The 25875-nt window shown below is 40.2% G+C and overlaps 1 protein-coding gene across 1 annotated transcript in view; it reads left to right on the top strand.

Moving 5' to 3' along the window:
* The window catches only part of Grik1 (glutamate ionotropic receptor kainate type subunit 1), a 355947-nt gene that overhangs the window by 192544 nt on the left and 137528 nt on the right, over nucleotides 1-25875 (top strand). Inside the window, exon 2 of the mRNA XM_051191842.1 lies at nucleotides 23387-23554. Within this exon, the coding sequence (XP_051047799.1) occupies nucleotides 23387-23554 (168 nt within the window). The remainder of the gene's footprint in view (nucleotides 1-23386; nucleotides 23555-25875) is intronic.

The raw sequence follows: 25875 nt of genomic DNA, 5'->3' as shown, positions 1-25875 counted from the left end.
GAAGTACTGAATGAAATGATGGTAAGGATAAAAAGACTTTGGGAAGTATACTCATTATGGGGGAAAAGTTCTATGTCTAGAGTGAGCATGTATGTCATCCTGTTATGAGCAGTTTTCCCGCCAGCCTGGTCCCATAGCCGCATCAGCCCCAAATAACACACAGAGACGCTGTATCAGATATAAAGCTGTTGGCCTGTTACCAGCTAGCTTTGTCTTAAATATTAAGCCTTTTCTATTAACCTAAGTATTTCCACATGGTCTTATCTTACTGGAGAGAGGGTCCGAACTTCTTCTCTCCCCAGCCTCTACATCTTGACTCTCCTACTACATCTCCCAGAATCCTCCTTGTCTCTTAGCCCCGCCTATCTTGCCTTCCTATTGGCCAACAGTGCTTTATTCATCAGCCAATAAGAGAAACATATTTACAAAATGACATCTCCCATCAACTAGACCTGGCACATGCACCCTGTCCTTCTCTCTATTTCCACAGTCTAGACTGGATAGTGCAAAAGCAATGGAAACAACAAACAAAACACCAACACTGTAATTCTAGCACATTGTAATTTGCAGAGCAATAGGCTTTATGACATCTCCATGAGGAAACTGAAAGGGTTTGATTCAGTGACCAGAGGCCCTATTCTGCCTGCAACAGATAATGCTCTGATCAAGTGTGTTGGCTGTTTCTCTCAAAGCACACTGGCAACTGGCCACAATTACATCCATCATCCATGGGGCAGCAATAAATACATGTAATCATGCCCGGCCATTGTCAAGTGCTACAGAACACCAAGCTGCATCCTGTGCATAATAAAGGTGTTGTTTAAGTAAAATGTTTTGCAAATTGCAGGACCCATGCTACCCTTGAGAATCATTGTTGAAGCCTGCAGATAAAGGTGAGACCTGGCTTCATCTTCTCCTCTCTTGATTGCAGTGGACGAAGTAGTCAGTCTATTTTTTGCCGTGACATATGTTCTCAGGGAACCATACTGTGACGACCTACTGTTTCCTTAAGGTTTTTTTTTTTTTTTTTCAGGTTTACAGGATTAGTTGTTGCTGCTGTTGTTATCTTACTTCATTTGGCTCTTTTAAAAGTGTCTGAGGGATGAATACTAAATACAGATAGGGATTTGTAAACACAGTGACCGCCCAGTTTTATTTCTTATTGGCTGTGTGACACTGGGAATCTAACACCTCTGGCCTTGGTTAGCTCTTCTACAAATCAGCTGTGTTTGTGTCTGGCTTTCAGTGTGGTTAGCTAAGATGACAGCATCCTGTGTAGAACTTCTGCTTTACCCTTGCAGAGTGCCTGAGCCACTCCAGGGTAAAGGGAAGACAGAGGCTCGTAGGATTAACTTCTAAGGCCCTCCTTGTGTAAGTGAAATCTATAATACAGGAAAACCTTGCCTAGCAGTGTCACTATGGTCCACAGCTTCCCACATCTACACAGTCAGAGGCAGGATCAGGTGACTCATGGAAGTGTAACGTGGATCCTGACTTCATTCAGAAGTTCCATGCTTGCTTTGTTGTTCATCGTGAATTTTTGCATCAGCTTGCCTTAGACATATAATGTGAGGGTATTATTTATCACAGGGCTGGGAGACGGCTCAGAAGGTGGGAGAGTGTGTACTGTGCAACCGCTCAGACCTGAGTTCAACTTACCAGCACACACGTGAAAAGCTGGGTAGGATCACATGCATACATGTAATCCCATTGCTATGGGGGCAAAGGCAGGATTGAATGGGCTTGTTGCCACCACTTTATATCTGTGTTCATGGAAAGAGCTGCTCTTAAAGGAATAAGTGTTAGTATTCAGGCATCTGAACTGGCCTGCCCTGGGATCCTGACGGGATACGCCCTCATCTGTGGCCACTAAGAGCACCATCTGTGCATATTTACTATGTTCCCTTTTAGAAGGGCCCTGCCTTGCATCTCTCTCTCTCTCTCTCTCTGTGTCTGTCTCTCTCTGTGTCTGTCTCTGTCTCTCTGTGTGTGTTCTTTTCTTTCTCTGCTTCTTTGCCTGTTTCTCTGTCTCCCTTCATGTCTCTCTTCTGCCTCTCTTTTCTCTTCTGCTGCTCCTGTCCCCAGAGGCCAGTCTCCCCCTCCCCGGCCCTCCCCCCTTTCCCATTCCCTTTCCCTTAATTAAAAAATAAAATAAATAAAACAAAAAACCTCCACTTGAGTTCTGTCACATGACATCTTTCTCTCTCAAGTGGCTTTCTAAATTACAACGATAAGAAAAGGTGTTAAGGGGCATCTGATCTTCTCCTCTGGCCTCCACAAGCACACAAGAAAGTGTGCACAAAGAACACTCAAAGGGATCATACAGGACACACCCACACACCCACATACACACCCTCATACACACACATACACACAGCTACTTATCTTGATTAATGATACTTTTGCCAAACCCTTAAGAAATATATATCCAAGTTAATGATGCTTAACTTGCCTCATCCTAGCCCCAGCCCTGGCTTCTGACTCAAACAGTCCCTCCAACCTGGGATAGTACATTAACGATTACATGAGCTCTTTGTGTCTTGCATTTTGGTGATGATGATAGTGCTAGTGTCACTGATAACCCATCAGATCACAATCAGCAGTCTCTACCTTACCTTCCTCTTCTATAAAACTGAGATCAGTTATGTCCCTTAGTGAGAGCAGGGCACCCATCCACACTCACACTACTGAAATGCCTTGAATTAAGTAGTAACAGGACAACCAACACCATAGGGGACTTAGGAAGGAGAAAGTGGTAGATGCATTTTAGTGCTCCTGAACATGTGTGAGTTTATAGAATAATGAGGTTAAAAAATACACTTTGTTCAGGTAGAAGGTGCCTAATCTGGATGGAAACAATGAGCAAGGACATCCAAGCTCAAGGTGTGGAAACCTGACTAACAAAGACCAATATGATATTGACATGTACTCTGCTGAGTCTGCACAGCAGGAGCCAAGACTTAGAACTAAGGCAGAGGGAAATTTTTAGCTGTGGTTCCAGGAATATCCCTCCAAACTTAACCAGTATGTTCCAGTTTTCAAAGTTCTTTAGTGCTCTTCTAGAACATTCCATTTCTGCACTTCTTAAAAATTCTACATCTCTTCATTAACCTAGCTCTAAAAGTTTAGAAAGTATGGAATAACCACCCTGATTAAGACTAATTCCTCAGAAATTTCAGTTTGAAATGGTTTCATTACACAAAATTATTCGTGCATTTCCTGTCCTGTCGGTTGCTTATTATTTTAAAGATGCCTACCTCATTTTACATGCCAAAGTACAATATAAGTAAATGATAATACCAGTCATCTGACAATCAACAGGAAAACAATATATACAAGGCATTGTTTTCTAATGTCAAAGGGGGAAAATTGTAATATTTCGGCAATGGGAAAATCGCAAAAGTAAAATTTAAAAATAGCCACATTTAAGAAAAATTAAAGTCCAGTTAGTTTAAGATTAACAGAAAATGCACGTCGCAGAGATTGAGATGTAAAGGCAAGGCAGTGGCTACATCCTATGGACATCTGTCTGGTAGTTGGGAACTGACACTCCCTTAAGTGAAGATTGTCCCATTTAGACATGGCAACTGCTCTACAAGGCTCTGGTCTCCTCCCCTCTGTGACATTTATCTTCTCTCCCCTCAGCGCAGTCCCTTTCTCCACTAAAGTAGTGAATGTGTTGAAAAATGTCTGTGGACAGCTGTCAAGCTTTCAGTGTAAGGTCCAGGCACTGGGGCAGATAGGAGAGCCTCCTCCCGGGCCTAGTACAGAAGTCTACCACAGGAGTGTTTAGCACATGCCGACACACTGAAATATGATCACAGCATAGCACAGCCCCTCCACCCCCTCCCAGCACCAGCAAAGGACGGTGTGAAAGCATGCATGGCCAGTTTCCAAAAATAAGGGCATCATTTCTCTGTGAGACCATAGAGTGAATTACACAAAACTGTAAGACTTTCTTGTAGAAGATAAAAAAGAAACAAAGAAACACAAGAAGAGTAATTCTTTGTTTCATGCATAAACTCAGATGTTACAAAGTAAGACCCTGTCTGAGAATAAAGAAGAAAAATCATCAAACCACAGTACTTCCCTTGTGCAGTGTGATTCTTGTACATGAAGACAGCAAACAACGCAGTAAAGTCTTGATTTCATTAATGACATGGCTAGCAAAATCCTAAATAAATATGTTTACTTATTAAAGACTTTATTAAAAGTTTTCAAAACTGTTAGCAATATACTTGAATAACTTTTTGTTAACAAAAAGAGGAACATTTAAAAGCCTTGTGCACCCTTAACGATTTAAGTTTTACCTACTTAAGGAAATAATGCAAGCATTTAAAAATAGTTACAAAATAATGAAAATGTAAAACCCACATCAAAATTATGAACACAAATGTTCAAGCACAGTGCTTAAATAAAATTTTAACGTACAGATACATTTGTAAATTTAAACACCTAAAATGACAGAAAGCTCAGGTTGGAAATAAAGAAAAAATCTCCAAACTCATTTTATTAATGGTTTCTACTAACAACTCGAGAAGAATAACACTGTTACCTCTTCGACTAGACTCTGGGAGCTCAGCCCAGTGCCTAGCTGTGGATCTCTGCATCTGCTTCCGTCAGTTACTGGATGAAAGTTCTGTGATGGCATTTAAGGTAATCATCAATCTGATTCCAGGGGAAGGCCAGTTCAAGCACCCTCTCCACTACTGCTTGGAGTTTTAGCTGGGGTCTTCCTTGTGGATTCCTGGGAATTTCCCTACTGCAACATTTCCCATTATCCCTGTGATGGCTCCCTCTATCAATATATGTCTTTCCAATCTAATAAGAGCAAAGTGGTCAAAACCATGATGGGGAAACCCACAGAAACAGCTGACCTGAGCTAGTGGGAGCTCACTGACTCTGGACTGACAGCTGGGGAACTAACTAGGCCCTCTGAATGGGGGTGATAGTTGCATGGCTTGGCCAATTCATGGAGCCACTGGCAGTGGGGCCAGAGTTTATCCCTAGCGCATAACGGGGTTTTCGGAGCTCATTCTCTGTGGAGGGTTACCTTGCTCAGCCTAGATCCAGGGGGGGAGGGCCTTAGTCCTGCCTCAACATGAGGGTACAGACTTTGTTGACTCCCCATAGTAGGACTCACCCTCTCTGAGGAGTGGATATGGATGGGGGTTGGAGTAGGGGGAGGTAGAGGGAATGGGAGGAGGGGGAACTGGAATTGGTATGTAAAATAGAAAAAGATTGTTTAAAAAAATAAAACAAATAGGATTGTTTTTTATTTAAATTTAAAAATTCTATCTGGAACATACACACACACACACACAAAAACAAAACAAAACAACAATAACAACAAAAATAATAAACAAACCTGTATCTCAGGACTGGAGTTAAGAGCATTTGCTGGCCTTACCAACTCCAGTTCCCAGCACCCATGAAAGCACACACATCCATAACTACAGCTCCTGAGGGACCAGTGTCCTCTTCCAGCAACCACCCACACTTCTATCCCTATGTACATTCACAAAAGCCCAAATGGACACACACGTAAATAAATCTTTAAATCAATTTCATCTCCATAATAATTGTGCAATATATAAAACACTGCATAAAATATCAAAATCACACTTAAATAGATAAAACATTGACTATATAAAGTATATCACTTTGAATCTAAAATAAATCACTGTAATCTCAAGAATACCAATAAATGTTAAAAATTTTGTCAAAGAACAATTTACGGAAACATCTAAAACTATATAATTTTGCTGATGATTTCTTTTAAGCTTAATGGAAATTCTTTATTTTTTCAAGATATAGAATTACTTTAAATTCATCCTTTGTGTCTCATTAAAATTAGATAACTTTAATAACAAAATGGACAAGATGAATATATCTATATGCCACCACCGTTTATTAATAAAAATGCAAAGTATCACAAAAAACATCACTTAATTTAATTCAACAATATACTGAATGAAATGCCCTCCATGATCAAATATAATTTACCCCAGAATTTCATAGATGGAATAATGTAAAGAAATACACTCATATAAAATATCTCATTAGAAGGGAAATTGAACTCTGAGAAACATTTAATGAAAGTTAATGCATATTGTTGGAGGTATGAATACAAATCACATTTATTTTAATTTTCATTTCTTGTACTATGTTAAATTAATAATATAACATCTATTTCAATCCAGCTTCCAAATAACAGGAAATGATTTAACAATAGAAGCATTTCGATTTAAATTAAAAATGAAATAAGGAGGATAACTCTCATTATCTTACCCTGAAAATCCTAGCCATTATAATAAGCAAAACAGAAATGATGGATGTTGAAAAGTGGTTATGTTGCCAAAAAAAAGTAAAATAAATAAATCCAGAAATTTAAAGTATTTGGTTAGAATTCATAAAGGAAGAGATATTTGTTATAAATACACACAGAAATCAATAACAATGAAAAATAAAATGTTATAAGTCAAACACACCTGTTAGGAAAACATAATTCCATGAAAAAATATTGTGATTCATTTTTAAATCTATAACAACTAAATACGAATATCTTCATATAAGTACATCAAAATCATAGTGAAACTGAATTCTTTTCAATACTTTAATTTTTTTTATAAATTCATTTATATCTTCAACAAATTTCAACTCACGATCAAGCAAATATTTTCAAGAAAATAATTGCATAAAAGAAGCAATTGGATCCAGTTAGAAAAGTCATTTACCCAGTAAATATATAAACCAATTGAAAAGTTTCTATATCCAGATAAGCCTCTCCACCAATGCACCAATCCAAATCAGTCCAAATCCAACTGAATTAGAAAAAGCCTACATTTAATAGATACAATGCTCCCAGATGGCTTTCTAGCCCTCCAGAGAGGTGATGGGAGGAGAGACTGGAAAACAATGAGTCTATTTTCTGGGGGCAGGTGGCATTTTAAATACCCTGTGGGTGTGGTCTTGAGCATCTCTGGGGATGATCATCATTTGTTGGGCTTTTTGAGATGCAGCAGGGATTGGAGGGAGAAAGGGGAGGGAGACTCAGGTGGAACTTCCACCACAAAACCAATACCAGTGAAGGGCTACATACACCTAAGCAGAATGTCTGTAAAACAGAAATTAAAGAACGGCAATAAGACAGAAAAAGATCTGTCACATTCCAGTAGACATTGCATACATTCATGTGTGTGCATGTAATTCTCGTAGCACAGGCTCATGTGATTTTTGTATAACATAAATGCTTGCATTTTTCCCCCAAGCCATACACTAGAAGGGACTTCAAATTGGTTAAGTGACAAAGTTATAAAACAGCCTTATAAAAATCTCCCAAGAAGCCCAGGAGATGGTTCAGTGGGTAAGAAGCTTGCTTGGCAATCAATGTTCAGATTCTCAGAACCCACATTATAAAAAGGCAGACACCATAGGTGTGTCTAACTCTAATACTTCTACAGCAACATAGGATATAGACAGGACAATCTCCAGATGGCAGCCTGGCTCAGAAAGCTGTGACCAAGAGACCCTGACATAACAAGGCAAGCGTGAGGGCCTACATGTGAGCCTCTCCTGAAATCCAGGCTTGCACTGTTACACAAGGATGCTTACACTCATACAAACACAGATATACATACACTCATCAGAGACGCTCAGAGCTTACAAACACCTTATAACAGAACCTTTGTAAGTGAATTTTTATTGGTTCTAGAAATGGAGATAGCTTTTAAGATTGTCACTATTCCAACATCAGGGTGCACTCCATTCTGGTGCTAGGCAAATGCCCTTCCTGTCCTACCTTCAAATGACCAAAGCTGTACACTTGCTTAAACAGCCACATCAGGCATCTCTGCTGTACCTGTGGCCCCTTGGAGCCCCCAGCCTGCAGGAGTGACTGCTATCTGTACCCTGAACAGAGGTGAACAGGGAAGAGCCCTAGAGACTCATGGCAGTGAAAGCGTTCTACCTGGTGCCCGACAAGGTGACATCTGTTCACAGGTCATCTGGCAGAACTGGCCATCCATCCCTAAATACAGCTCTAAATTAGCTGTATCCACCCACACTTGTGGAAAGGAAAGAACCAGAAATCTTAACAACCACCACAAATAAGTCATATTTTATGGAAAGAAAATCCCTGTATCGCATCATTAAAATGTAAACATTGGGCTGTGTAAAAAGTCTACTCTGCACTAATAAGGGTTTAAAATATACCGAGAAAACACAGTTAATAAAAAATGTCAAAGGCCTTACCATGCATTGACTGAAGGAGGTAGAAGGCAAGGACTAAGACTCATAGGCACTTTAATAACAAAACCAACAGCATCCTAAGACATAAAATAAGGCAAAGGACAGGAGAAAACAAATTAAACCCACAGATATGAAAATAAGTAATAAAGAAATTTTTTAAAAGTTAAGTCCACTGGATAGAGAGACAGTTCAGCTGTTAAGAGCACTGGCTGTTCTTCCAGAGGCCCTGAGTTCAATTTCTAGCAACCACATGGTGGCTCACAACTATCTGTAATGAGATCTTCTGCCCTCTTCTGACCTGCAGACATATATTCAGGCAGAACACTGTATACATAATAAATAAATAAATAAATAGAATCACTTCTACCAAAAATGAAAGAGAGGAAACTAAGCCCACAATATTTAAAAAGATAGAAATGAAAGTAATAGCAAGTAATAGTAATTAAAAGAAAAATCTCCGTGAGGAAGAGACACCATGGGACAGAGTTCAAGTGGAGGGATCTTTATTAGGGGAAAAGGATCATAAAAAGGGAATACGGGAGGGGGGAAGACCATCCTTCGGGGACAGGAGCAGCAGGAGAGAGGAAAGAGAGAGAGGAACAGACAGAAAGAGGGAGAGAAAGATGGGAGGTGAGCAGAGCCCTTTTAAAAGGGAAACCAGTAACTAGGCACAGGGGTGCTCTTAGTGGCAGCAGCTGAGGGTGTGTCCTGTCAGAACCTCAAGGACAGGCCAGTACAGATGCTTAAATACTAACAAACAGGATACAAGTGAGGGGAATGGCTGGTGTTCCTGGCACAAACTGGCCTATAATCATCAATATCCTGGACAATGATGGAAGCCACCTGGGCGTTTCTCCATGGTGGGTGCATGAAGGCACTTGCTAGTCTTAGAGCACGGTTTATACCCTATAACCTGATTCTTGTATATCAAGAAGACTGTTCTCTTTCTGCTAGTTAAGCCAGGGAATGTACAGAATGCCAATCACAATCCATTTTTATAATAATAAAAGACTGAAGAGTGGATCGAGTAAACAATGATTTATACAAACAGTGTGTGTAATGCATATACCAATTAACTGTGTTAATTTTAGGGAGAGTTGCCCGGAGTGTCATGGGATAAGAAAAGGCCAAGATATAATAGGACAGTTTATGAAAGGGTAAAAACTTATGTCAGTCCACTATTTTGCAGATCATTGTAAATTCACCAGAGCCCAGGCCATGTCAGTGAAATATGAGCAAGATAACAGAATGAACTATAATCTAACTTCAAGGTGATGGAAGTTAAGCTGTTTCCAGAAGGGGGAAAAGAACCCAAAGCTGACATTCCTCTGTTATCTGGCTTTGTAGGTTTGTGTATGTGTAAAGTATATTTACATATTTAATAAATCCAAAGTACGTTTTAATAAATTATGCATAGAGAACAAGCGATTAAAGGTCAATATGAAATCAATATACCAATAATTATATGACTATATAACTTACCTACTTCTCAAAGTAAGCATAGAGAACTCTAAGATTTTACTAGGTACATGTTTTGATGTTTTGAAGGTATTTCCTTTCCATTCCTTAGGTTGCCTTTGCAGTCTGCTGATGATTTCTTTGGCTATGCAAAAATTTCAGCTCGATATAGTTTTGTTTGTGTTGGTTATAACGTTGGTGTCACCAGCAGGAAATCATTACCCTGACGCTCTAATCCAATGGTATCTTCTCGATGTTTTACAGTTCCAGCACTTCTATTTAAAGCTTTCACCCACCTTGAGTTTATTTTTATAACTGGTAGAATATTTGTTTATAATGTGTATTGGCTGTTTTGTCTACACATATGTCTGTGCACCGTATGCATACCCAGCAATTGTGGAGGCCAGAAGAGAGATCCCCTGGAACTGGAGTTACAGAAGGTTGTGAGCTGCCATGTGGGGACTGGGGACACGGGGCCAACTCTGCAGCCCTCTACGTCTGGTAGATTAAGCTACAACTTTATCGTCTGGTAGATTAAGCTACAACTTTACCCTTTCATATGTCAGGTTGGTTTTCCCAGCTCCAGTTGCTGAAACACTGACCTTCCCTAGCTGTATCTGATGCCTTTGTCAGGGTTTCGTTCCCCAGTCAGCTCTTCTACTCAACAGATGCTCTGTCTCAGCGGCTCGCCGTTGAGATGGCTATAGTTCCCTCATGAGGTTTGAAATCAGAAAGCATGGTGTCTCTGGCTTTGTTCTTTGTTGATGTTGTGTGCGCTATTCAGGGTCATGAGTGTTTCCACAATAATTTTAGGATTGTTCTTTCTATCTCTGTATAAAATGTAACTTAGATTTTGATAGGGATCGCATTATGTTTGTAAATCCCCTTGAGAAGAATAAGCATTAAAATAACAGTAAGTTCCATAATTCATGAGAGTTGTTTATATCTTCATTTGTATTTGGTTTTTAATGCTTTCACTAATGGTTTGTAGCTTTCTGTGGGTTTCTCATCTCTTTGAGTTTACTCCTAAATATTATTTTGATGCTGTGGCAAATATACTGTTTCCATAGTAAAAATCTCCTCAGGAAAAAAAAAATAATGAAAGGAAATTGTCCAAATGTTCCACAGTGGTTGTTCCATACTATGTATCGGTATCTGTATTTGCTTTTCTTTCCATTCAGCTCTTTACTTATATGTGCAAGTATGTTTTAGATATCAAAGCATTTAAGGTAACAAGAATGCCTGTACTCCCTCCAGGCCATGGTATCCTGGAGTTGAGAGAGGTCTGTTTTTAAGGATATGGAAATAAGGAGTAAAAGAGACTTGGAGCTTTTAAAGTAAAACATGAATATTTCCCAAAGCTTTTGCTGTATTCAACCCAGTGTCCTCATCGACATGAAGTCTAGCTGTGCCTTATTGTAGATCATTTCTTTGCTTTCCTGAGCAGGTGTGCTGGGCTTCTCTCTCATCTGGGAACCGCTACCCCACTAAAGCTTGTTCTCTCAGAAGTGGCTTCCAATGAGCTTACTTGTTCACTCATTTCAATTACTGGTGACATCATTAGCAGACTGCTTTGTTTTCCTTTTGCAGAACAGGGGACTGAACCTAGGGCCTTGCACTTGTCAGGCAGGAATTTTAATGCTAAGTGTATCCCCAACTGTTTCCATGTTGAATTTCGGAGTGGAATTTAGGTACATACATACATACCTCAATGGAAATCTGCTAGACTATAGAGCTGTGATTCTCAACCTGTGTGTCACAACTCATTTTGGGAAGGTGGAACAACCTTTTCACAGTGGTCACCTAAGGCCATCAGAAAACACAGACATTTACATTATGATTCACAAGAAATAGCAACGAAAATATTTTATGTTTGGGGGGGTCACTTCACACATTTAAAATACTGACATTGAACATCAGAGATACACCCTGCCTGCAATGTATCTTCCAGATAAGACTGCCCAAAAGACAGGTTTTTTTTTTTTTCTTTGCTTGTATTTTTTTTTTTCTTTACATAGAAAGAGGGGTCATCATCATCTTGCTTAGAGTATTTTTTTCTTTTTGTAAAAGCGAAAAGAAAGTAAAAATTGATTGTCCATATCCAATGTGTCTTTAGAAGTAGCATTGCAATCAGAGGGTTAATGTGTCTGAATAAGACCCTATATAGCTTTTCATAAAATTGACATGAAAATACTATTTAAGAGTACACATTACTTTGGTTCAAACGTAAGCAGACTTTCGCATCAAATTGCTTTTGAAATGTGGTTATCAAGACAACTGGCCACAGTTCCAGGGGGAAGTGACCTGTGATCCAGAGAATTTTAGAAACACACTGGGTTAGACAGAGTCAAATTGCTCTCTTTACTGCATGGCTCGTGGGTAACATGCACATTACTGTATAATGTGAATTTCCAGGAGGGCTGGCACTGGCTGGGCAGGGCTTCCCAAATATTTTTGGCCACATGAGGCCTTTTGTGTGTCCCATGTCTAGGCACTGATAAACGCTGCCCAGTGTGAACCCCCATTTGTTCTGGCTTCAGATTTTCTTTAGCAACAGACTTTCCTTCCCAGCTGGCAGAAATATCCAGCTGAAAAGGAGCAGAAACAGAGGAACATACACTAGAAAATTGGGATAAAATATATAATATAGCTTCCTTGGATCTCTGGCCTGTTCCATCCATTTAATTAATAAGCAGGAAAAATGGAATGAGGAGACCTTTCGTGCGAATACATGCCATTTAAATGAGATGTTAAAAAGCTAGAAATATAACTACTCTCAAGAGATATTAAAGCAATCCCAGACTTTTATAAGGGTAAAGGTTTTTTGGCTTTGCTTCATTGGCAATATTCCTGGCTGCTGCCTGGAACCCACAGTTGACTAGGACACCAGCCATCCCTGCATGAAACGAAGGTACTGGCAGTCTGGTGAGGAGTGAGCACCCAGGGAGAATGGAGCTCTGAAAGTGCTTGGGGACCATGGGAGGTAACGGTTGGGAGACAAACGCAATCATTGCCACAAAGCCAGTAATGGGAAAAGTCAGTAGGTCTCGTTACATAACTCAACTGCCACTCTTCTCTCCCAGGCCTCTGTGTTGGCATGAAAAAATGCTTCATGTGGCTGAGTGCTTAGGCACAAAACTGAACATCCAATCAACTACACGGGCCTCCACTGGGGATGCTGGACTATGTCCATGCATGCCATGGAATAGAATCCCAGCAAGTTCCCATTAACACTGACCCTACCCTCAAGGAACATGTGGTCTCTGGGCTTAAGAATGGTTTTGATTAACACTTAATACTTGTATATGTTTATAAAATATACTGTGGCTTTTTTTCATAAGCATATGAGTTGGTGACGGCCTTTAAGGAAAATTATCCATCTTTACAAATACAAGAAAAATCCTCTTTTCCTAACTACTCTGATAATTGCTAATCATCACACCCAGCTAGATGTGCTGTAGAACACCAGAAGTCTTCCTTCTATCCAGCTATAATACTGTGTCCAGGACCAACCCCTCTTCATCCATAGACCATCTACTCTCCTAAATCATTGGAAATCACCATGCTATTACTGTTCTTTAAGATCAACATTTTAACATTCCACTGATGAAGGAGATCATGCAACATTGATCTTTGTGGGCTTCACTTACCACAGTTAACAAGATATTCTCCAGACCAGGACACATTGCCACAAATTACATGGTCTCATGCCTTTTAAATCATATTTTAAAAAAATATGTTTATCTGGGGGAGTTTGGCATGTGACGTGGTCTGCTTGGGATACAGGACAACTCATTTGAGTTGGTTCTGCCCTTCAACAATGTAGGTCCTGGTGATCAAATTCATGTCATCATCAAGTTTAGTGGAAAGTGCTAACCCAGATTTCAATATATATATATATATATATATATATATATATTGAATATACATATATATATATATATATATATAATCTGTATACTATTTAGCAGTTTTTCTTCCTTCATTCATTCATTATTCTATACATCCCATATCCTATTGTAAATGATGAGGAAATAAATGCAAGAGAGTGCATGACTTTTCAACATGTTGATTTCATTTCCCAGGAGTATCTGTATCCTTTGATAATTGGGGGTATGGTTTAAGAAGCCTCTAGACCATTTTTGATAATGGCTGTACTAAAGAAAGTCCTCCAAATAATCAATGCACTTTATGGTGTTTTTACGGGGAAAGAGTTCACACCTGGCTGACAGAACATGAAAAGGTTACATGTAGAAGGGGACAGAGTGTGTGACTGGGCTTTGTTGGTAGAGTGATGGACTGCTTCACGTGGCTCCCATCACCTAGGACTAGTATTTTTCTGAGGGGAAAAAAACCAAGTAGCCTTCATCTCGTGTCATTCCCTAATGCTAGCATTGTCCTACACATAAACAGACAACCAATAATAATGCTTCATAAACGATTTGGATCTTGAAAGGTGCTATAAGCATGTTTTTGACTTTGAATGGCTCTCTTTGCTTTTAATGTGCAGCATATTTATCAAGAATAATGACCCACAGCATCTGCAGAAGAATTCTACCCTTCCCCTTGCTAGCTACCTTCTAACGCATGCTAGTTATCCTTGTAGACATATGTCCCTTCTTCTTGAAGGGCATTCGTACTGAACTTATGCAGATCTCTCGGAAGCATCAAAGAAATAATTTAAATGTGGCTGTTATCTCAGGTATGATGTGAAATATAGTCTTCCTTTTCAAAGGACACTGATGTATGAGGCTACTTGTAGAAGGCTGGGTCACAGCCAGACCACCGAGGCTCCACTTGTCTTTAACCTATAACTCTGTCTCTACTCAAGACTTTCTGGAAGATTTAAAGCCCCCCTTACCCATTTTTCTTCCATTAAGTCATGGGACACCTAATCCCCACCCAAATGCATCCATGTCAGATAATTAAGACAGCCTTTGTGCCCAAAAGTCAGGCAGGAAGAGAAAAGCTGCAAGTGAAAGGTAATCGTACAAATTAAATGTGTAACCTTGAAATTAAAGGTGCGATAAATATGAGCCTCAAGTAAATTGCTTATGATGCAATAAAGGAGAATTATGGATGTGGCAATAAAGGGAGGCAATATAATATTGTGTATTTAAGGAGCAGCTATCAGCAAAGGAATAGATCAAATTGCCATCTTGTTTTCTGTTGACAGCTCCTGGGATGGCTGTTATTCTCCATGAATGCAAAACAGGAGCCAGCACGGGAAGGTTTCCATTTCTAGATCATCACTTAATAGGTCACCCTTGCTTTCTGAGTGACCTCACAATTTGTCACAGTGGACACACAGCAGCTAGTTGAGGGTGTGCAAGTTTTATTAGAACACAAGCAATACTATCCTGATCTGACCCTATACACTCCAAATAAAGTAGGGAAATAAAATGAATAGGAATTAACAATGGACCCTGTAAAACAGTTGAATAGAGTGCTTGTAACATAGAGTTAGAGAGGTAGAAATGGCTGTGGAAGGTGCTGAATGAAATGACACTTTAGAAAGAGAAATGGGGTGATTAAAATAGCTAATATTGGCAAATATCAGTAAAGCATGGTTGGCAGCTATAAAATACAGTTGACCATGAAGAATAAGTTCAAGTGTTCAAAGCACAGTGAGGTAACTAGTTAGTAATATGTTATATATTTAAATTTCCTACAATAGGAAGTTTCAGAATATTTCCATAAAAAAAAATAAATGATAAGTAGTGGATTGGGAGACATTCTCCTCACACTGATCAGATTGGTACATATTTTACAAATGGATGTGTACATATATAGATGTATTAAAAATATTGTACTGTACCCCACAAATTTAGTTATTTTGAATCCATTCAAAGTGAAATAAAAATTAAAAATAAGTCAATCTGTTTGCTCCATTAGTACTCTGTAGCTTCTATAGAAAATTACTTCAGGGCAGGTGAAATGGGTTACCCAATAAAATGCTTGCCAAAAAAGCATACGGACCTGTGTTTTGACCTCCAGCCCCCAAGCAGGAAGTCAGATGTGGCAGAATAAATCTAATAAATCTGTAGCCCCAGCACTGTGGGAGGCAGAGAGTTAGATCCCTGGAGCACACCGGCTAAACAACCCTGCCGAATTGGTGAGGTGGACACTCTGTAAGAGATCTTATTTAAAAAAACAAAACAAAACAAAAAGTAGAGAATGATTTAAGAAAACACGGATATCCTCCACCCTCCACACTCAGATATGCAATCACAAGTACATTTACACATGCACAGATGTATACCCCCCCAACACACACATTTTTATTTTTGTTTTCATTTCATCCCCCACCTTCCTTCTAAACGCCTCCCCCCTCCACTCCTCCTCAGTCTCCATTCAGAAAGGGGTAGGCTTCCCATGGGAGTCAACAAAGTATATGGCACAACAAGTTGAGGCAGAACCAAGCCTTTGCCCCTGCATCAAGGTTGATGTTGGGATTATGTTCCCAAAAGTTAGCTCAAGTGCCAGCGACAGGTCCTGATCACACTGCTAGAAGCCCCACAAATAGAACAAACTACACCACTCACACACACACACACACACACACACACACACAGAGGACCTTGGTGGGTCGCATTCAGGCTCCCTAGCTGTAGGTTCACAGTTGGTGAGCTCCCTGTGATGGCTGTGATGTGTTCTTCTGTAATGATCTTGACCCCTAGGGCTTGTTCATTCCTTCCTCTTTCAATAGAGCTCCCAGAGTTCTGCCCACTGCTTGGCTGTGGATCTCTGCATCTGCATCTGCTCCCATCAGTTACTAGATGAATGCTCTCTGATTACAATTAGGACAGTTACCAATCTGATTACAGCAGAAGGCCAGTTCAGACACCCTCTCCACTATTGCGAGGTGGTGTGTTAGCTGGGGTCATCCTTATGGATTCCTGGGAGTTTCTGTGCCTCAAAATGCCCCCCCATCAAGATAACTTTCATTTTTCCCCCTGCCTGGCCTGCCCCAACCTGATCTCTAAAGTTGCCATTCTTCCAGCCTCCCACACACATACCATGACTACATAAAGGAACAGAAATGCATTCTCTAGCAGTTCTAGAGACCAAAAGTCCAAAGTCATGGAATCGACAGTGCTCTGCTGTCTCCTGATGTTATGCAAGTGCCTGCATAGTCCAGTTTTTATTGGCTCTGGGAACTCCTTGTCCTGTCTAGACTTGTTAAGTGATTCTTTCCAGGATGATGGCGTTATATACTACCTCCATTGAAATTACACCCCAATTTCCACACTCAGAAACAACTTCTGTAACATCTACATGAGCATAGCAAACTTCCTTCTGTGCTGACACTTCCACTCAAACACCTGCGACATCACAGAGTAATCATGTTCTAAGCCAAGCTCCCCCTGCCCTGCTCTTCAGCGACATTAATGACTGCTTAAATCTACAAGCACAATGTCATCCTTCATTCTCGTCTTGTATGCTTTGTCAAGCAACCCTGCCAGCCCTACCTTCCATCCAACTATTTCTTCGCTCACTGTCAGTAAAAACAATCTGAATTTAGCCACTATCATCTCTCAGCTGAACTGCAGAAGCAGCCTCTTGTAGAAGAGGTTCAAGAGCAGATCTTCCTACGACGTGTGGCTCTTGCCCATTTCCTCAATCCCCTTATTAATACTGAAGCCACAGTGATCCTTTGCAAAGCCACTCCATTCAAAGCCTGCTGCTAGCTGTCCATGTCTCCCAGAATAAAAGCCACAATTCTATTGCACTTTCCTAAGGGATCTGTAATCTCCTCCAGTCTGCCTCCATCACTACACTGAGTTCTACCAGTCAGTCCAGCTCAGCCAACCTCAGCCACACCGCTCCTTACACACCACCCAAAGAAGCTCCTCTCTTCCATGACTTTGCTCCCTCTGCAGAGCACATTCCTCCCAGTATCTTCAGCCCACACCTCGGTTCTTTCAGATTCTTAGCCAGGTTTGCTTTTAGTGAAGACACACCTGGCCGCTCAGTAGACATGCCAATACCCTTCTTCCCGCCTCTGAATAACTTCTAAAAAGCTCCTAAAGTCACATATTGATATTCTTATCCTCCCCTTTCCATCCATTCCCCCTCCCTCTTTCTCTCTAGAATCTTGCTATGTAGGCCTGGGCTATCCTGACACTCACTGTGTCAACCACAATGGTCTTAAACTCACAGAGAAGTGTCTGGATCTACCTCCCAAGTGTTGGGTTGACAGGAGAACACTGTTGTACCTGCTTGCTCTAGTTCATCTCCTTTTTACACAGATGTGTTCCCAGCGCCTCATACAACCCTGGTTTTAAACACGCAAAGCATTTTACAAATAAATGGCTAGATGAAAGGATGACTCCTTGGATGAATTATTCAATTATGCAAAATATTCAGGGACCAATATATATATATATATATATATATATATATATATATATATAGCCAACATTTATATAAATATACATATATATAATAATCATGTATTTATTCATATGCATGCATGCACAATGAAAACCTAATGCATTTCTAAAATGGCTATTGAGATTATATACATATATATATATATATATATATATATATATATATATATATGTGTGTGTGTGTTAAGCCAAGTCAAAATAATATTCCTTTTATAGGAACAGGACTTAAAGTCATGATGTTCATGTAGTTTTGTCATCATTAAATGAAGTAAATTCCCTGGTTCAGTTTCTTAATGATTTTGGATGGAGAAAGTGAGTGCTTGTTATACAATTCCTATCCATCATCCAGTTAAACCCCATGCAGAGGGAGCCGAATATGTATGGAGGGCAATATTGTTATTATATTCTTTAAGGGCCAGGGCTATCTGGCTGTAGTCAGGTCCTTGGTATCTACATCACACTTCTCCTGCTCTGTAGAAACTGTGCCTGGAAGGCAGGTTACAGAGACAGCTATTGAATGTCACTGGACGCCAAAGAGAAAACAAACAGTTGGCTCTTGAGCAATGCTGGGAATCTACCCAATGCTTGTTCAGCCCTCTCCCATTAACATTCTGTAAGAATGGCATGTCAATTAGGAAAAGTTTTAAAACTTATTTGTTAGAGTTCAAACGCTGTATGTGCCTTAAAAGGTCAATTTGTTAAAGGTGTGGTTCCCAGAGTGGCACTGTTCAGGGTGCTGGAGAGCCTCGAGAGACATCCTTGGGTCATCGGAATGATAGCCTCAAAGGGGCCATTACTCTTCCCCTCTTTACTTTCTGGTCACAAAGCGATCAGCTTGCCCTCCAAGCACTCTTACCATGATCTATTGCTTCATCATAAACCCAAAGCTGTGGAGCCAATAAATGATGGGCAAGAATCTCCCAAATGCTGAGCCAAAATATATCTTTCCTTTTTCTAAATAAACTACCCCAGGTATTTTATTACAGTGAAAGAAAGCCGACATATGCAGCGTTGCCGGCCTGCTGTATGTTCAAGAAGGCTCATGTAATAGGGCATTCATTCTCAGCCCTCTCTAAGTGCTGCCTTTCGCTTGCAGTGCTCATGCTGTTAATCCAATAATAGCAGAATTTCTCACAGTGGACAAGTCTCTTATACGTCCACATGAAATTACTTGGTGTAAATCAAAAAGCTCTCAGTTGACCTCCCCTCTCCCCGCACCCCTCACTTCTCACCCAACATTACTCCATGCAGGCAACGTCTCCATGTAGGACATTGCTATGCATGGTTCCCACGAGTGGCCATCGTGAGAAGTTTCATCAACAGCCATGGAAATGCACTGCGCCGGCAGAACTCTGCCTCCTAAACTGAAGTACACCGGCTTCACTTTTGTTTATCTTATATTACAGTTCCAAGAAGAAAGTGTTATTTAGATGGAAGCAATTGACACTAAACCATTAAAAAATTTTCCATTTTAAAGTCCTTGGGGTAAATAGACAAGATGAATGCCCTGGCTCCCTAAGGCTGGGCAGAACAAACAAAAGCAAGCAATTAACCAACCAACCAAACAGACTAAGTGGTTTCAATGGTAGAAATAGAAATGTAATTTCTCACTGTCATAGAGGCTGCAAGTATAGGGTCAAGGAATGGCAGGTTTGTCTTCTCCATGCCCTGCAGATTGCTGTCTTTGGTTTGGTTTGTCCTTATATAGGTTATCTTTGCATGATTATATATGGAGGTATATATAGCATGCCAGTGAACTCCAGTTTCTTTTTCCTTTTCAAAGATTTTAATGTTATGTGTATGAGTATTCTCTGTGCCCATGTCTGTCTCCATATACTATGTGCACACTGTGTTTGCAGAAGCCAGAAAAAAGCATCATAGCTTCTGGAACTGGAGTTACAAATGGCTGTTAGCAGCAATGTGGGTGCTGAGGATCAAACCCAGATGCTCCGAAAGCAAGAGATGCTCCCTGCTGCTGAGCCATCTTTCCAAACCCTCTAGTTGCTTTTTCTTATAACAACAGACTAGATAAGCGAGTGCTCTTGCTGTGGTATCCTAACTTAATTACCTTGTAAAATATATTCAATTCTTGAATATTGGTACTAGGGTATGGAGTCAGTATATGAATTTGGGTCGGAAACACTTCAAGCTATAATAAAGACAAAAACACATGAAAAAAATAATTTTTAGTTTACATTAATTCAAAATCATGAACATGCTCCTTACTTGTTTTATATTCTTTTTTGTTTTGTTTTTCAATACAGGGTTTCTCTGTAGCTTTGGAGCCTGTCCTAGAACTCACTCTGTAGATCAGGCTGGCCTTCAACTCACAGAGATCCACCTACCTCTGCTTTCTGAGTGCTGGAATTAAAGGTGTGCACCACCACTGCCTGGAAATTTATACTTTATATTGTGGCTGTGTTTTGTAGCTATGTACAAATGCATGAGCATAAAGTATATGAGATACATACATACATACACACATACATACATACATAGCACAGCAGTATAAGTAAGTGTAAGCCTTATTTATACCAGCCTCTATTCTTCTAGCTTAAGCACAGTGGGAGAAAATCAATACAAGAAACCCACAGGCCTTCAAAACTCAATTCTAAATGCATACAATATTTTCCAAACTCATATCTATTTTGGTATTTATAAGAAACGTGGTTTTACCCTTATCATTTCAAATAGCGCAAATCTGTACAAAAACCTACAGCATGATTTGTTTGTTTGCTTTTCAACATAAGATTTCTCTGTATTGCTTTGGAGCCTGTCCTGAAACACACTTTGTAGACCAGGCTGGCTTTGAATTCACAGAGATCCACCTGCCTTGGCCTCCCAAGTACTGGGATTAAAGGCATACGGCACAGCCACTTGGCTAGAGAATGATTCTTAAAAGCCCAATTTCTAGTTTTAGGGAAAAAATGTCTGTATTTAGAGCATTGCCATATGCCTGAATGCCCAGATATGTACATGTCCCTGCAAGTGAGTGTGGAAGCCAGAGGTTGACACTAAGTATCTCCCTCTCCCACTCTCCAACTTATTATTTAGGACCGAGGCTCTAATTGAACCTGAACATTGCCAATTAGCTAGACTGGTTAGCCAGTGAGAGCCTAGGATTCCCCTGTAGATTACACACATGCCACCATGCCTAGCTTTTTATGTAGGAGCTAAGAAGATGGGCCTGGCAAAAGCCTCAGTGTGGGTCACCTTGACCACCTCAATAAGATATTCTTATATCAGTCTGCCTGTGTTCACTCAGGGCTTCTTGTCTGACCCCTTTACCTGTCAGTCCATCAGCTACGCACAGCATCCAGAGAAAATGGAAGCCCATTCCTAACTTCCCATTTGTGATTGACAGAGGTAATACACAAGCATTTTCTGATACTACTTTTGGAACAACTGTCTCCCCTGGGACCTTAGGCGAAAGTTAACATGACATCATCATTTATTCTTAACTATTGTTTCATGGAGAACCACAGTAGTAATCTGTATATGAATGGTTCAAGCTATTGATCTATAAATGCCGGAAATGTATTTGAAAGAAGCCAAATTAGGTTACTATAGGTCTTCTTAGCCCTCATCACTAGACACTGCAGCTAATTAAGAAATGGAGTCAATTCAACAGAAAGCACATATATTGTGCTCTTAAAAACTGATCTTTCAAAATGGGGCCAGTGTAATTACATTTAGTTAAAATCTGTACACTGGAATTCTCCATCAGAGAAATAAGGAATGGAAATCATGTCCATGATGACTATCCATGCTTTTCATTTCAGATTATTTGTGTGTATGTGCACGCGCACGTGTGTGTGTGTGTGTGTGTGTGTGTGTGTGTGTGTATTTGTTTGAGTCAAACAAAATTTAAATATATAATTTGACAGATTTGGATGATCCCTCATGGAAGGCCTCACCCTCCCTGGGGAGTGGATGGGAGATGAGATGGGAGAGTCTGTGGGGAGCATGGGAGGATGGGAGGGAGATGGAACTGGGATTGATATGTAAAATAAGAAAAAATATTAAATAAAAAGTTACTTAAAAATTTAGAAATACCAAATTGTGACCCTTAATAAAGAATAATGAGAGTAGATAAATTGCAGCCTAGGAGCATTCAGCATGCCACGGGCAGGAATTAAGGCCTATTTTCAGAGGAAGCAAAGACTTGGGTAAATCAAGGACTTAGCAAAGTTGGAGTGGTTGATTTAGCCTCAAGCACTGTGATATTGTTTGTCGTGAGATAGACACACATGTTTAAGATGACAGACCTAGGACACGAAAGAATTTGTTTCGCCAGAATTAGAACATAAGCTTGCTTTGGTGTATATTCAAACGATTTTCCAAACAGAGAAAACAATCCTTCTTTGAATCTACACATATGCCTTGGAATATGTTAGGATGTATAGACTATGACCGCAGACATCTGAGCCATAAACCCTAGGAAAGATGCTTCCATTGCATTCTGGAAACTGTCCATTTCCAGAGTAGGATTCCTCTATTTTGTCTCAGTCCTTCCATGCCCGGTCTCACTAGAGTTAGGGTCTAGGACATCTGCCTTTTAAAATAGATTTAACTTTAGTCATGTGTGTGTGTAGGCGGAGATGTTGAAGATGTGCTTATGAATGCGCGTGGGTGGGGTATGCACAGGCGTGTTTGGGGGTGGAGTCTGCATATGAGTGTGTAGATGGGGTATGTACATGAGTGTGTGGGTGTGGTGTTTATAAGAGTGTGTGGGATTAGGGTATGCACATGAGTGTGTGTGGGTGAGGGCGTGCACATGAGTTCAAGCACCCAGCAGTGTGTCAGATGTACCAGAGCTTGGCTTATGGGTGGTTATGAGTTGTCTAGTGTGGGTGCTGGCACCTGAAATTGGGTCCTGTTCGTAACTGCAGAGCCATCTCTCCAGCTCCTAGAAACTCCGTTTTCAACAGAAATGTCTTAATCCCAAGGTGGGATTGACTACCAGGATACAGTTTAAATTGTGTTTAGTTGAAGCATAGCACAACTTTTATGAAAATCAGAGAAAACTGCCTTAACTACGATTCTGTGTTATAAAATTTTGGAATACATCCACCATCCAATACTTCCAATGTTGGGTTTAAAACCTTAAGCATGCACGAGCAGTTAGAACTCTTTGTTTGCACGTAACACACTCTGATAACATTTGGCCTAGATTCTGTATCTACCCTGGTCATCCTGGTGGTCATTATCTTGGGTCTTTTGTTTATCCTTTGGTACTGCATGTGTCTAATGTCTCTCATGAATCTCTTTTGCTTCTGCAGGAGGGATTTTTGAAACTGTGGAAAACGAACCTGTTAATGTGGAAGAATTAGCTTTCAAGTTTGCAGTCACCAGTATTAACCGAAACCGAACCCTGATGCCTAACATCACATTAACCTATGACATCCAGAGAATTAATCTTTTTGATAGTTTTGAAGCCTCCCGGAGAGGTAACTATTATTCCTCTTTACAAAGCTTCTTTGAGTGATAAGTCTGCTGCACAGCTCACCTTTACACTGCTTGCCCTGTTTGAAGTAGGTGTGTTAGTGCAAATGGGTGGTAGGAATTCCTGGTCCTCAATGTCACTGATGAACACAATCTGGACTCTCCTACTGGGCACTGCCTCACCCTGTTTTCTGGGCCTTTCTGATTAGCTTACCCTTCAGTGTCCTCCACCCTATGATGAACTGGTTCAGCTGTGAATGGGAAATGTCAAGCTTGATCTGTTTTTCCTTCCTCAAGCTGAGATATACCACCATGAAAATTGTACAGTGCAAGGCAAATAAGACTTTGTGGAAGGTCACATCCACCGAGCACGCAGAAGTGCCCAGAACATACACAAGTCAAGCCCGGGATCACAACGGGCTGCTACAAACTGCTGGGTTTATCTAACATCTATTCATTTTTTTGTTATTGTTGCTCTTGTGCTTTTTCTGCAAAATCATAAAAATAGGAAGATTAAATCTGTGAGAACAAATCACAATTTGATTTCCTTTTTTTCATCTGAACAGAAGACAGATACTCAAAAAGTGATCTAATTTACAAGCAGGCTGCAAGCTTCATCATGTGGAATGGAGGCGCTGGTTTAGACATCCCCTGGGCACCCCTACAACAGTCTCTATTGAGTCCATACACATAAAACACAGCCTCTAATAAAGTCGCTGCTTACTCACAAGGTTAAAGATTTTGTGGATGGGGAGGGCCTAGGCCCTGCCCCAAATGATGTGACAGACTTGGATGGTCCCCCATAGAAGGCCTCACTCTTTCTACAGAGCAGAAGAGAGTTGGGCTGGAGGTCAGTGGGGGGGGGCATGGGAAAATGGGAGGGAGAAGGAAATAGGATTGATATATAAAATATGATTTTTTTCTAATTTAAATTTTTATAAAGGAAACGAAAAAGAAAGATTTTGTGGAAACAAAGGTTGCTGCTCATCCGGGTCTATTAAAACTCCTTTTCCTTCCAGAATACACTTTGCCTTTTTGCAGACACAAATCATGCATGATCAACTCCATGATGTTTCTGATGGTTCTGAGTGGTAAGGGTTAACAGAATTGACCTAGTTAGATCAGAGAATGTGCTTGCCAGAAACACTTGCCTGCAGGCACCACAGTGCTACTTACACACAAAATATAAAGCTCTCTCCATCAGCTAGATGAAGAGTCATACAATAATAAGGTTTCCATGTATACCATAATCTTAGTGTGATAACCCTGTTTTGCTTAGGTAGAAGGCTAGGCATGGTGGTATATGCCTATATCCCAGCACTAAAAAGACCAAGATGAATTTGGGGCCAGCCTAGCCTGGATTTGAGGGCCACATAGCAAGACTCTGCCTCAAAAAAGAAAAAAATGGAGTTAGAGATGTTACAAATTCCTAATAGGTCAGAGTTGTCTACTAACAATAATAAAAATGTATAGTTACATTTCTGTAGTATTTTAAAGCTCATAGGACATCTTTACACATGCGCTGTCTGGATAAGACTCTCACACTCTATATCTCTGTCTCTCTGCATCTTTCTCTGTCTCTGTTTTTCTCTCTCCTCTCACATGTACTTTTGAACACACCATAGAAAGCTAAGCCGATGACATTTAACAGTGATATTTCAATCAACAAGAAAATTGTAAAAGAAAGATCTGAAGTCTTTCTTGTGATCTGAAGATCCAACCATACTTGTCCATTAAGCACTCCAACAAACAGAATCCTAAAGGATTGATTTTTCTGTCAAGAAATATTAGCACCCTAGAGTCTAGACACATTAACAGGGATCTCAACCCATTGCTCATGCTGGATAAGACAATTTGAGTACGCTCACAGGCTAATAAACTCGCATCCGGAAGTGAGCTTGGTAGGACAGTCATAACTCACACCTTCAGCACATTGCAGAGAGCTGCGCGTCTTCAAAGCCAGTACAGAAAATCAGCACCCAGCCACTCAATGTCAGAAGTTGTCCTTGAAATGGCAACATCAGCTGCAACCTTAGATGGCTGCAACATGGCTGTCAAAACTTTTACTCTTTATTCTAAGTCATCTCCTAGAAACTTACAGAAACATATGGGGTTCACTACTTAACTTTGTAAAACTGCATAATTGTAAAATCCTTTGCACAAATCCCTTTATGTGGGTCTGCTTATTTAATTTGGGTGTTCAATTATTATCACTTGGCAACTCTAAAATTCATTTTACAAAATTGCAATTTAAATATGAAAGATGCATGTAAACTTACACTGAATACACTCTTACATTTGATTACTAGAAACTATTCTACAAGGT

Source organism: Phodopus roborovskii, unplaced genomic scaffold (assembly GCF_943737965.1).
Source record: "Phodopus roborovskii unplaced genomic scaffold, PHOROB, whole genome shotgun sequence".
NCBI lineage: Eukaryota > Metazoa > Chordata > Mammalia > Rodentia > Cricetidae > Phodopus > Phodopus roborovskii.
The sequence above is the reverse complement of the archived record's forward strand: the minus strand, read 5'-3'. Positions and strand labels throughout refer to the sequence as shown.